Below are 12,963 nucleotides of genomic sequence, written 5' to 3'. Positions count from 1 at the left end.
AGTCATTGGGAAACTTAAGTCACTAAACTGTTTACAGTTCACATCTGTTTCACTTACTCTTCTTCTTCCTCTTCTTTTAGTGTTATAATCCATATTTTACACAAAACTGTCATCTCAGTTTGACACCATGTCTCATACGTACATTTCCCTGTGTTCACCTCTGCCCTACTAACTGTGATCTATTATATTGGCTTGGAGGGAAATGGACAGTCTGGACTGGGGATGTCCTGATCCGATCTCAAAGATCGGTATCGGGGCCGATTAAGGCATTTTTAACTGGTCGGTGTCCGCTTTATTGAGCACTAACCTACGTCCGATCCTTTGTTTTACGTCAGCTGTCACTCAGGTGTCGAAAACGGAGAGAACAATTTGTGGCAGGACGCGGCTAAAATGTCTGTAGTGTAGATATATTTTAAATTGGGAAACAAAAGCTGTCGAACAGCCACTTGTAATTTCTGCAATGAAAGCATTTTGCACAGCGGTAGTTACAGAGCTGTGTTCAGTACTACCAATTTGATAACCAATCAGTCAACGGAACACAGTGAGTTCACTCAGGTATCTCAGGCAAAGGCTGCACCAACGCAACACACACGAGGAAACTTTTAAAAGGAGAAAGAAATTTCCTCGAGACAGCGACTGGGTCAGAATTCATCGGGTTGGATGACCAGCCAATCGCAGTAACGAATACAGAGGTGCGTTCAAATTCGGCTGAGGCGAACGGGTTTTCTTTGAACTTTTAATTTTGAACGTTTTTGAGGTCAGCATACTCCGACAACATTAATCCTTTAGGCTACTAATAACGACCCAGGTATCGTTTCAAAATTTCAATACCTAACACTTTAGCTGTGTGTGATGTATGCGAGTTAGCCTAAACTAACGACCAGAGAGCAACACAATCACTTGGCTAACCCTAAGGATTGATGACGATAGCACACAACAAAGACACATTCAGAAAAAGTATCTATGTAACTGACAGACAAGTTAGCCACTTGAATCGGCGTAAGAAGACTAAATAAAATCAAACATTTACATATATTCTCTGGGACAATTCCCATCTGGACACGCATCTTCCTTAGTCCAGCATCCACGTTTGTTGTGTGTGTTCGCAAACGTTCGCAGTGAACTCCAAGCAAACGAAAAACTATTTGAAAATGTCTGCGAATGTCTGTTTTTGTTTGCTAATTTGAACGCACCTCAGGTTTTCGCCTCTTTTGGAGCCACGATACGGCCTAACCTATCGACACTACATTTCAGACACTGCCCTACCGGGATTTTACATCGAGGTTTACTTTGTTATTTTGTAAAAAAAAAAAAAAAGAAAAATGAAGGAACAGCTCGGATGCAGGCAATTTTTTTCTTAATGCATTGCAGAGCTATTCAACTGTCAAGCATATGGATTGCTTTTAATAACTTTAATGTACTCGAGGTGTGCATTGTGCAACTGTATCTAGGAAAATACAAGTATCAGATCAGGACTCAGTATCAGCAGATACTCAATATTAAATGACTCGGATTGAGATTGGGGGCAAAAAAACTTGATCGGGACATCCCTAGTTTGGACAGTCATGCCAATGAAGCACTTGAGCAGAAATGAACTTAGAGAGAGAGCAAGAAAGACCAGTGTAAATATTTCACAACACTGACCACACAGCTCACAATAGGGTGTATGATTTGGGTTTGTTTCTTACACTGTGGAGTTCTGCAGCAGTGAGACTGCATTGTGGGCAGATGGATTATTCTGGACCAGGCCAAACCAGCCAGACAGGTCATACCGGACCGGATCCCGACCCATTAGGTGAGCGATCTCGCACTGCAAGGCCTGCTCACACTGCCGAACTGAATCAGGAGGAAGGAAGAAGAATCAGGAGGAGCAGACTCAGCGGAGGAAAAACAGCTTCTCTGATAAGATCTCTCACGTCTTTAAGGAATACAGATCAGATGCATGAATAACACAGTCTTTATTTTTCCACTTCAGTACCTGAATCACTGAAGAACTGACACACTCTCTCCAGAACTGTGCTCTCTGTGGAACCTGGCGTGACCATCTCCTCATCCAAAACCCAGAGCAGCCCGCAGCAGTCACCCTCTGGCCCCCTCACCTGCCAACAGCACCTGGACAGGTTAGCATGCTCTTCCCTTTTGTTTATACATGGTCATGCTTTAGGAATGTTAAGTTCAAACTGTGAATGTAAAGCCCAAGGACTGGATGCACATTTGTTTAGTGATGTAGTGTGGGGGGCACAGAGATGGAAGAAGGACCACTGGCTGGCTTGCTGGCCTGCACCATCAGGCCGCTCCAGCTCGTGCAGAACGCCGCTGCACGCCTGGCCTTCAACCTCCCTAAACACTCTCATGTCACTCCACTGCTTACTGCACTCCACTGGCTTCCGGTAGCAGCCCGCATCCAGTTCAAGACACTGGTGCTGGCCTACCAGGCCACTAGAGGCTCTGCCCCATCATACCTTCAGGCTCTTATAACTCCATACACCCCAACTAGGACCCTCCGCTCTATGACGTCTGGACAACTGACGGTCCCCTCACTTCAGGAACCCGGCAGCCGCTCCTCCCGACCACGCCTCTTCTCCGCCATTACCCCGAGGTGGTGGAATGACCTCCCCCATGCAGTCAAGACTTACCATCTTCCGCAGGAAACTGAAAACCCACCTCTTTAGAACCCACCTGTCCCCCAATGCCTAACCTCCCTTTCCTAAAAAAAAAAAACCCTTTGTCTTGTATCTGCGTTTGTCAAAGTATTCCAGGGGCGCAATACGAAGGGGCAATTTTACGCTCGGTCTTATTGTGATCTCTGCTCACAAGGTATTAGAAATCTGACTCTGACTGATGCACTGATTGTAAGTCGCTTTGGTAAAAAGCGTCTGCCAAATAACAAAATTGTAAATTGTAGAAGGAGGCACCTGAAGCCCAGGCTGGTCAATAGCACACACCACCTCCGCGGGACTGCTTTCTGGAGGCACAAAATCGACTGGGACCTGCTCCTGGAATGAGACCAAACTCAGACTGCATGCACCATCTTTCAGAACAAAACATTTGATCATCATATTTCGGTCTGTATCTGAAGAAAAGTTGTTTGCGGTCATTTTGTTTCATAATGTTCCATGAGTATCATGCAGCACTTCATTCAGAAAACATATAAACACAAAAGAACCCTCTCTATTACCCGTGCATAGCGGTCCAGTGTGTGTGTGAATGTGTGTGTGAAGTAGTATTCCAGAAGTCTCTCCTGTAGGTAGTTGTGACAGAGCTCAGAGAAGCCAGCTGCTCTGTCCTGACCACTGTGCCGGGGATTTCGGAGGCCTGGAGCGTCCACCACCATCACCGATGCCAGGATCAGCTGCTGTGAGCCAAGAGCTCTGGACATACACATTAGGAAAGTCTCAGGCTTCAACACTCAGCAGGCCTCAGGACTCAAGCAGAAACCTCTCTAGCACCATGTGTCCAGTATGAACCTAAATTCACACAAGTACTGACAAGACCCTACCTATTGATGAGGGATACGATGGCAGTGAAGAGCTCTTCATAGAGACCAAAGGCCATGCCGTCCACACACTGAGCAGCACTGAGTCTAGGACCTGAGACACACACACACACACACACACAAATACAGATGTGCACACACACACATACATGCTCACACAAATAAATACACACAGACAGACACACACACACACACACACACAAATACAGATGTGCACACACACACACACACACGCACAAATACAGATGTGCACACACACACATACATGCTCACACAAATAAATACACACAGACAGACACACACACACACAAATACAGATGTGCACACACACACATACATGCTCACACAAATAAATACACACAGACAGACACACACACACACATACAAATACAGATGTGCACACACACACATACATGCTCACACAAATAAATACACACAGACAGACAGACACACGCACACACATACAAATACAGATGTGCACACACACACATACATGCTCACACAAATAAATACACACAGACAGACACACACACGCACACACATACAAATACAGATGCGCACACAAATAAACACACACACACATACATGCTCACACAAATAAACACACACATACAGAGACAGACACACACACATATGAAGACACACATGGACAGATGGACACACATACAGATTTGCAAGTACTGGAGTACACATACAGAGGGGCTCTATGTATATAAAAGCTAACTAACCAAAACTAACACTCCTTCAGACCCAAACAGTGAGGCAAACGATTCATATCTTCCCATGTACACATTCATATTTCCATGTGTGCACAATGTTTCTGCTCTCTGTCTCACTCTGTCCTCACAGTTTACCTTCCTCTGAATCCACGAAGCGCGTCTCTCTGCTGCCCCCAGTGGCTCTCTGCAGTAACTGTCTCAGGTGGTGTTTGAACACAGCGGTGTGGAGCTCATCCCCTTCGCAGCCCAGAACAGCACTGGCCACCTGTGCACTGTCAACACTCAGAAACTGCCTGCGCCCCACTGGCACGGCATAGAGGGCAAGAGTGAGAGATGTGTTCAAAGGCATAACAAATTACACAAAATCGCACCTCATTCAGCTCAGGCCAGCTCTCCTGTTCACATGGATGTCCAAACAGATTAAGCCTTGTCTAGGTCCGAAAAGGATTTGCTCCCATTACCAATTAACAGCAAATTTTACTCATTGCCAATTAACAGTGAATTTTACTTTCATTGAGAGGGTTAGTAGCACCCAGCGACTCATATGAGTAGCACAACCTACAGCTGCCTCACAGTCAATGGCCAAATGAGTGTAAAAGGTTCAGACCTGTGCAGGCCCCAGCAGCGCCCAGGTGGAAGATCCCGGCCAGAACACGCCAAATGGCTCGCTGCTCGTCCGCCGAGAAGCCCAGAGTGTTCATAGCAGCCAAGAGTTTTCCAAAAGCTACAGATGCTCGCTGCCTCTCCTCCACCTGTGAGCCGAAGGAACGGACGTCTGAGTGAACGGCTGTTACACTCAGAGATAGTAGTGGTAGTAGTCTTACCTTGGTAGGGCACACAATCCCAAATGCATTGGCCTCACTCAGCTGGTGGAGCTGGAGCTCTGTTCTGAAAGAGTAACGGCAAGTTTCAGTTTCAGGATCCAGCACAAATTCTGTATTCAACTCCCCTGTAAACCTAACTGTAAACCTAACTGTAAACCTAACTGTAAAACTGTAAACCTAACTGTGAAACTGTAAACCTAACTGTAAAACTGTAAACCTAACTGTGAAACTGTAAACCTAACTGTGAAACTGTAAACCTAACTGTAAACCTAACTGTAAAACTGTAAACCTAACTGTGAAACTGTAAACCTAACTGTGAAACTGTAAACCTAACTGTAAACCTAACTGTAAAACTGTAAACCTAACTGTAAAACTGTAACCGCAGTAACGGTACGTTTCCACAGCAGCCAATTTTGCATCTCTGTCACTCAGGTTGAATGGATGTGAAATTCACACTAATTATGTGAAATCAGGGCGAATTTGCAGAAGCATGGAAAATTGAGATGGCGAATTTTCAACTTTATGCAAATGAGAGCCACGTGAGAACCAAACAGTTCAGCTTGTGATGTGTCTGGTATGTGACGTTCTCTTGAGAGGCAGGAGTAACAAAAAAAGTCTGACCAAGATGGCGGAGGCTAAAGGCCACATGTAGCATGAAAACATGTATATGATTAAAAGATGTATGGGCAACCATTTGTGTCTACATCAACATAGGTTGTTGTTTACATGTTACGTGAACTTAGTCGGGGCCAGAGCGGTACAAAAAACCTCTCTCAACGGTTCTGGTCGGGGCAAATAAACCACTATAGACCTTCATTTAAGTACTCAAACTTTTGACATTAGTGACTTGCTTGCTGTTTTCATGACCACGCCCCCAGAGGGAAATTTGCAAGGTGTTTTGCTGTGTGGAAACCAAGCAGAACCCTTAATCCCAACCATAACCATGACTAAGAGAACTCTCTGCCTTCACTGACCTCAGCTCTGCACTCAGACCTGCCAGCATCTGAGAGAAGATCAGAAAGTTACTCTCTCCCTCCAGTCTGTGGCAAACTCTCCATTTCTCCAGCATCACTGTCTGGTCCAGGCAGCAGGCGATCAAACAGAGATTCAGTTAGACTGACACAGTCACAGCTGACACTGTCATAGCTAACACAGTCACTGCTTTGTGTAGAGGTATTCCAATTTCAGTTATTATGATAAAGAATGACAGGGAGATAGAAAAGAGAACAAACAAAACAAAAGAAAAAGGAGATGGAAAGAATGAGAGAGAGATGGTCAGAGAGAAAGCGAGAAAGAGAGAGTGAGACAGAGGGGTACCTGCAGATGCCCTGCTGCGGCCACTCCTGCGTGATTGAAGTCCAGAGAGAGCACCATAGCAAACCGGGATGAGGCTTCACTGTGAGGCGAGCTCACACAGCCAAAGGAACGCAGGACAGTGAACACTGCCTGAAGTCGCTCCACTACGGTACCACACACAGGAAAAAACACTATCACTCTGTCTGCTCTAAGCACACACATCCAAAACAATGGCTGGGTTTTCAAAAGTCTTTTCGTTGTATGGGGATTTCTCTAATGGAGTATGTTTACTGTTATTAATATTTAATACAAATATACAGTAGAAAATATTCCTAATTATATAGACATAAACATTACACTGCCACTGAAATACTACACAGACCAGCTGAACTGTATTTTTTCCCAAATAATTCCATAACTGCTCCTGTACAAGTATTTTGTTTTATGAATACAAGTGAAATATTAATGTAATCGTGAATGACACAGAGCATTCATGGTCTGATACTCACAGGTCAGACTGTCTCCGGCAGTGCCTGCCTGTTTCAGCAGCTCCTGAGCAAACGACTGGCATGACGTGGTCTTTCCTGTACCGCTACGGCCCAGCGCCAGTAAGCACTGGTCTCGCCGCTCTGTTACCATGGAGACATACACCTGTCTCACCAGAGCCTGCACCTGAGGAGACGCCTCCAAAGTACCCTCCCACCGTCGAGTCCGGTGACTCTGAAACAGAGAGGGAGAGAGAGACAGAAAAAACAAATGTAACTGTGAGCAAATCACTCTAAAGATCCAAGCCATTCATTGGTGGAAAATACCGTATGACTGTTGGTGGAAAACACTTTGTGATTATTGGTTGAAAACACTTTGTAACTATTGGTTAAAAACACTTTGTGACTATTGGTTAAAAACACTTTGTGATTATTGGTTGAAAACACTGTGTGACTATTGATTGAAAACACTGTGTGACTATCTCTAAATTAACATCTGGGTCACACCTTGCCTGGCAGAGGAAGAGGAGGCCAGAGTGCAAACAGGTTGGGTCCAGCACGTGTGAGGGGCAGATGGGCCTTGGCCCGGCTCAACAGTGTGTGGAGGACACTGGACTCATTTACGCTGATCAGCTCACAGATATCCTCACAGAGGTCCAGCTCAGCTGGATTCACCTGAGCCCACAAAAACAGTCAGACATCAGGACATGCAGAGATGACACAGGAAATCACACTAAAATCCCATCTCTGCATTTGGGACAATATGCAATTCTAGCAAAAACATAACAAATTTGATATGTAAAGATGAGCCTTGGAAACATCACCTTTTCCACGTCATACTGGGAAACGTCATGGACAGATCCATCAGTCTCCAGTCGAACTCGCACTTGGCTGTCAGGGAGGTCGGGCGTGCCTTCATCTGGCTTCAGCTGAGTGGCTGAGAATCCAACCAATCAGATGATGAGCTTATATGAATTGGCAAAGGCACACTATCATCCAAGCCTTCATTTATGTAATGATTTTAAAAGTGCCTGAGAGGGTCAAAAGAGGGGTGAGGATTTGACCTGTGACCCTTGGGAAATCCCCTGGAAATAATAATAGTCCCCTCCAAAGGGGCCCACTATTAATAACAAGTAATTCAACACTGCCCAGTGTCTGTGGCTCAAAACTTGGACTCTGTAGCACTGGATATATTTATGACAAACTGACAGTGTTTAATGAGGAGTGATATGGGGAGTGAGAGAGCTCTTATGGATGACAGTCTTACCAAGAGTGAATCCATCTTTATGGATATACCAAACCGGGCCAGCTTCAAACCACACATCCCTCTGCAGGATGCACACACACAAAAGATTGTGAGGGAGGAAAAAAGAGGCGGAACAGACAGCACTGCTGGGATTGAGAAGAACAAAGTAAAAACAGTTCTTAAGGTGCGTCTGCATTGATCGATGCTGCTCTGATTGAACAGAGACGGTCCTGAGTCAGACCATGGGTCTGCGGGTCAGGATATGACTCGCATCTTCGATCAACACACACTGACAACCAGAACACACAGGATCCGCTATGGAGGTACCAGACACATACTGTTGCTATGGAGGCACCACATACGTACTGTTGCTATGGAGGCACCAGACACATACTGTTGCCCAGCAAGCTCAATGTTCGGGCTTTAGAAACAAGGGCCTTGACTGAGAGTCAAAGCCTACTGTTAGTGTGAGAGTTTCTGTTTGAGTCAAGTTTTTCTGTTACAGTCAGGGTTTTAAAGACCAGGTTTTCAGTTAAAGTCAGTTAGTGTGTTGGGTGTTGTTGGACTGAAGTCCCAGTGGGTTTTTCCATATACTGCAGAGGTGAGTATACAACACACTTAAACAGCCCATTGCTTCATGGCTTCATTTTTTCTCTAGCATTGAAAGGGAATTGAGAGTGTGACTGACCTCTGGTTTTCTGGGCTCCTCTTTAACAGTGGTCTCAGCGAGCTCACCCTCTGGTTCCTGCCTCACCTCCTTCACCTGCTTCACCTCCTCTTCTAACATCTTAATCTCCTCTCGTTTCCTCCCTCTCTCCTCTGCTGACTCTGGCTCCTTCCCTTTGTCAAACCCATTCTCACTGCCCGAGTTCTGATGCTGTCTCTGGCTGCTGATGTCTGGGGTGGTTGGTTTGGAGCTGCTGGTGTCTGGGGTGCTTGATTTGGAGCTGCTGGTGGGATGGGGAGATGTTATCCTCTTGGGTGAAGTTTTCTTCTCTGTCAGTGCTGTGACTCTGCCTCGCTCTCCATTCACCAGCTGCTCCGTACGCAGGGCCATTTCTGCCTCCAGGATGGGCGGCGTCTCGTCGGGAAGGAGGAACTGCTGGACCAGGTTGTCACTTAACTTGTTGGGCTGAGGAGGAAATCAAGAGCACCAATGAGGTAATGTGTTCAAACGTCAGCAAAAAGAAACTATTCACATTACCCACAATGCCCTCTCACCGCCTTCTCCTCTTTGGGCTCTGGCTCCTTCTGCCGCGTTTCTCTCTCTGTCTCTCGCACGAGCTGTTTGAGGAATCCCCCGGGCACGGCGGACAGCGGCGGAGGAGGCTGTGTGACTGCAGCTGGTGGTTTTTTTTCCTCCTTTATCTGATCAGATGGGACATTCACGTCACAGCTATTGTTTGGGCTGTAATCACACTGACATGAGCAAAAGCAAACCATACAGACCAGTTTTCAAAAATCTGAATATCTGAGATCTGAATATCTGAGATCTGAATATCTGGTCAAGACATACAACATGCAACAGTGTTCACTCTGCTGTTGTTTTATTGGCAAGAGGTTGAGTCCCTTTCCGCTGGTGTCCATAGTAGTCTGTTCACGACAGGTATGACCAGACACTGACTCTTCATTACTGGCTATGAGCAGCAGTTTCTGCATGGTTGTAAATAAAGAGAAGCTTTCTGTCTTGTCTCAGTCTGAAGCCAAACAGTGTTCTGTATCACTGACAGTGCCTGTAAAGGTACTGCTGACAGACTCTCTTCAATAGATTAGTTGTGCGGCCAGAATATATTTATGTGGCTGATTTGCCAACCAGCAGACAGAGTCTATTTCAAATCTACACAAAAAGCAGTCCTGTGGTGCACACACTGGCATGAACACTTCCACAACTTCACTCTTTAGCAGATGCTACAACATGGACACGTGGAGTAAACAGTGGAAGCCGATGCAGCGACACTCCTGTTCAGACTGACTGTGAATGGACCAACGCGTAACTCTCCACAGACAGCGACGCTGCTCATAATGTCTGCCTGAAATATTACATTCACTCCAAATTTGATGACCGCTAGTAAATACAGGTATGATCATGCATTGTTAAACATTAGCTAAAGTGACACACCAAACAAAGCGGCTTTTTATTTCACAGCCGAGACGTAGAGCGTCAGTTTACCGGGCTGAGCCGCGAGCACTCTGGCATTAGTGCACAAGCGGGTCAGGCAACATCGCTGTTTTGTGAATGCACAGACAACATGGTACTGCCTCATAGCTAGACGCGGCTGTGAGTTGAAATGGAGGTGAGGTGAAAACACGGCATGCAGACGTATTGGGCCTGCCTTCTGTTCCCACAGCTTTAAGCGAGAGGATAACGCCATGATGAAATATGAAAACACTCAGCCGTGTGTGTGGTGCAGGTGGACGAGAAACAACAGTCAGACACAGTGACACTGTGGCCCTGTCAGGGAAAGGACAGAGGGAACAGCGGAGAGAGAGAGAGAGAGAGAGAGAGAGAGAGAGAGAGGGAGAGAGAGAACTTGGCTGAGGGAGAGAAGACCAGAATTAGGAAAAATCTTCAAAAAATCAAGATGGAAGATTTAACATAGTAGTAACATCAGTTATAAGAGACAACACACCTTTCTGTCAAAGTCAGAAGAAACTCATCTTGACTCACAAAGTGATTTCAGTCTGAATCAGCTCAATCAGTGTTTATGTTAAAAGTTGCTATGTTAATTTGACCTTTTATTTTTGAGTTGCACGTGGAGGAACGTTGTAGAAAACCTGGTGACACTCATAAAATTAGAACCAATCAGGACCCAGAGATCTCACCAGGAAGGGCAAACAGTCTTTTAATTAGAACCAATCAGGACCCAGAGATCTCACCGGGGAGGGCAAACAGTCTTTTAATTAGAACCAATCAGGACTCAGAGATCTCACCGGGAAGGGCAAACAGTCTTTTAATTAGAACCAATCAGGACCCAGAGATCTCACCGGGGAGGGCAAACAGTCTTTTAATTAGAACCAATCAGGACCCAGAGATCTCACCGGGGAGGGCAAACAGTCTTTTAATTAGAACCAATCAGGACTCAGAGATCTCACCGGGGAGGGCAAACAGTCTTTTAATTAGAACCAATCAGGACCCAGAGATCTCACCGGGGAGGGCAAACAGTCTTTTAATTAGAACCAATCAGGACCCAGAGATCTCACCGGGAAGGGCAAACAGTCTTTTAAGCAGCTGAGCAGTGCCATACGAAATTCTGTCACAGCTGTGATGTGAACTGTTCACACACTGGTAGACACACGAGGGAAACGGTCTGGCGCTGTTCTACATACAGTAAAAGCCATTTAAACCCATCGAGACATCGAGAAAACTGCAAAGCAAATCAAACATCTAACATGCAGGGATGTGCCTGAAGGATCAATTAGAGGACTTCACAGAGAACAACACAGGTATCATGTGTACACAATGACAGAGTGGACTGTGGTGTTATGACTCAGCGTAGAGTGTGAGCCATGACGCCAGAGGTTTAGCATGTTGTTGAGAAGTCAGATTTCAATATAGACACTTGACCCAGTCTGTCATAAAAATGGGGACACTGTACGGAATGTTTCACACAGAAACCAGTTTATAATATTATCCAAAGGTACACTGTACACTGTATACTGTACACTGTATCTATTTTTCTTGGAGTGTAATTCAAAGGAAGGATCTAGAACTTCTCTGTTTTAGACACTGAATCTGTGGTTTAGGACTCGCCATCCACGTGAAACACAGAGAAAAAGACATTTTTGTCATTGAAACATTACAACAACAGTGTCCTCCAACCGATTTCTTGAACTTAAGGGACAACATAAGAAATTAGAGCTTGACTCAGGCTCTTGTCCACTGTTCTCACATTACCACCCAAGTCAGCTCCAAGTTTGGCTGGGAAGAATTCTCTAAAGAGAACCCCTGGTTTTTCCACCAGGACAGGGCCTTCCAACAGGTCCCAGAACACCAACCAATGTCAAACCACCAGCTTGTCTGAGCAAGGTTGAGCAAACTTTACTCGACACTGTAAATATAGATATGTTCTATAATCTATAAATAAGTGTTAAGTATCAAAATTCTCACATTATTTCTCAGATAGTTGAAAAAATTTCAGGTTTGCCTTCAAAAACAAAGAACCTAGGACATACCTTGTGATGGCTCCCTCTGTAGTTTAAGGTCCAAATGAAGTTTGTTTTTAAAAACTTGTAACTTGACCAAACTCAAGGAACAGTCTCACTGTGAGTCAGTAGGAGAGACTCGGCTACAGTCTGAGACAGAGTGAAACAGACAGTCCTGCACACTCACACAGCACAAACCACCACACACACACACACACACACACACACACACACAGATAAGCATGGCAGCTGAGTTAACAGAAGACCTTGCTATAAATATCCTGCAGCAAGAGGAGGTGGTGGGAATAACTGCCCTGTTTGGGAAAGAAGACAGAGAGAGGAGAAGACAGAGAGAAGGGACAGAACACAAGCAGAGGAAAAATAATCAGTACTGATCTGACTCCTGTTAAATGATCTATTTCAGTCCTGGAGTGATTGATCAAACTAACACAGACACAGGAGCTGTGTGGGCGACAGACAGAGTCGGGGGTGGAGGTCACAGAGGGTCACAGAAAGTTAAAAAAACAAACTACTGAATAGACAGTGACATCGTGTTTAACATCTTCACCAAACTTTTCTTAAACATAAACTCCAGATTTACAGACTGATATGTTCACCGACCAATCCCAAGGCAACAGCCATTTGAAGAGCACCTCCCATGTGTCTGTAAACTGCCACATGGCTGCTAGCCTCCTTTGACAGACAAAACCAGCTGTAGGAGTAAGAGGAGGAGCTTCCCATGGTGAGATGGTGA

General features: G+C 45.3%; 1 protein-coding gene across 1 annotated transcript in view; it reads right to left on the bottom strand.

The window, feature by feature from the left end:
• Positions 1–10,438, bottom strand: part of myo18b (myosin XVIIIB) — a 48,751-nt gene extending 38,313 nt beyond the window's left edge. Inside the window, exons 1-17 of the mRNA XM_030769488.1 lie at positions 10,400–10,438; positions 9,288–9,434; positions 8,755–9,198; positions 8,088–8,148; positions 7,645–7,757; positions 7,328–7,495; positions 6,845–7,055; positions 6,357–6,499; positions 6,014–6,114; positions 5,040–5,103; positions 4,823–4,967; positions 4,351–4,518; positions 3,500–3,590; positions 3,179–3,371; positions 2,916–2,996; positions 1,979–2,099; positions 1,689–1,836 (exon numbers count right to left, since the gene is read on the bottom strand). Coding sequence (XP_030625348.1) covers positions 1,689–1,836; positions 1,979–2,099; positions 2,916–2,996; positions 3,179–3,371; positions 3,500–3,590; positions 4,351–4,518; positions 4,823–4,967; positions 5,040–5,103; positions 6,014–6,114; positions 6,357–6,499; positions 6,845–7,055; positions 7,328–7,495; positions 7,645–7,757; positions 8,088–8,148; positions 8,755–9,198; positions 9,288–9,434; positions 10,400–10,438 — 2,438 coding nt within the window. The remainder of the gene's footprint in view (positions 1–1,688; positions 1,837–1,978; positions 2,100–2,915; positions 2,997–3,178; positions 3,372–3,499; positions 3,591–4,350; positions 4,519–4,822; positions 4,968–5,039; positions 5,104–6,013; positions 6,115–6,356; positions 6,500–6,844; positions 7,056–7,327; positions 7,496–7,644; positions 7,758–8,087; positions 8,149–8,754; positions 9,199–9,287; positions 9,435–10,399) is intronic.
• Between the last annotated feature and the right edge of the window lie 2,525 nt (positions 10,439–12,963).

The sequence above is a fragment of the Chanos chanos genome, chromosome 3 (genome assembly GCF_902362185.1).
Source record: "Chanos chanos chromosome 3, fChaCha1.1, whole genome shotgun sequence".
NCBI lineage: Eukaryota > Metazoa > Chordata > Actinopteri > Gonorynchiformes > Chanidae > Chanos > Chanos chanos.
This window is presented reverse-complemented; position numbering and strand designations above follow the sequence as displayed.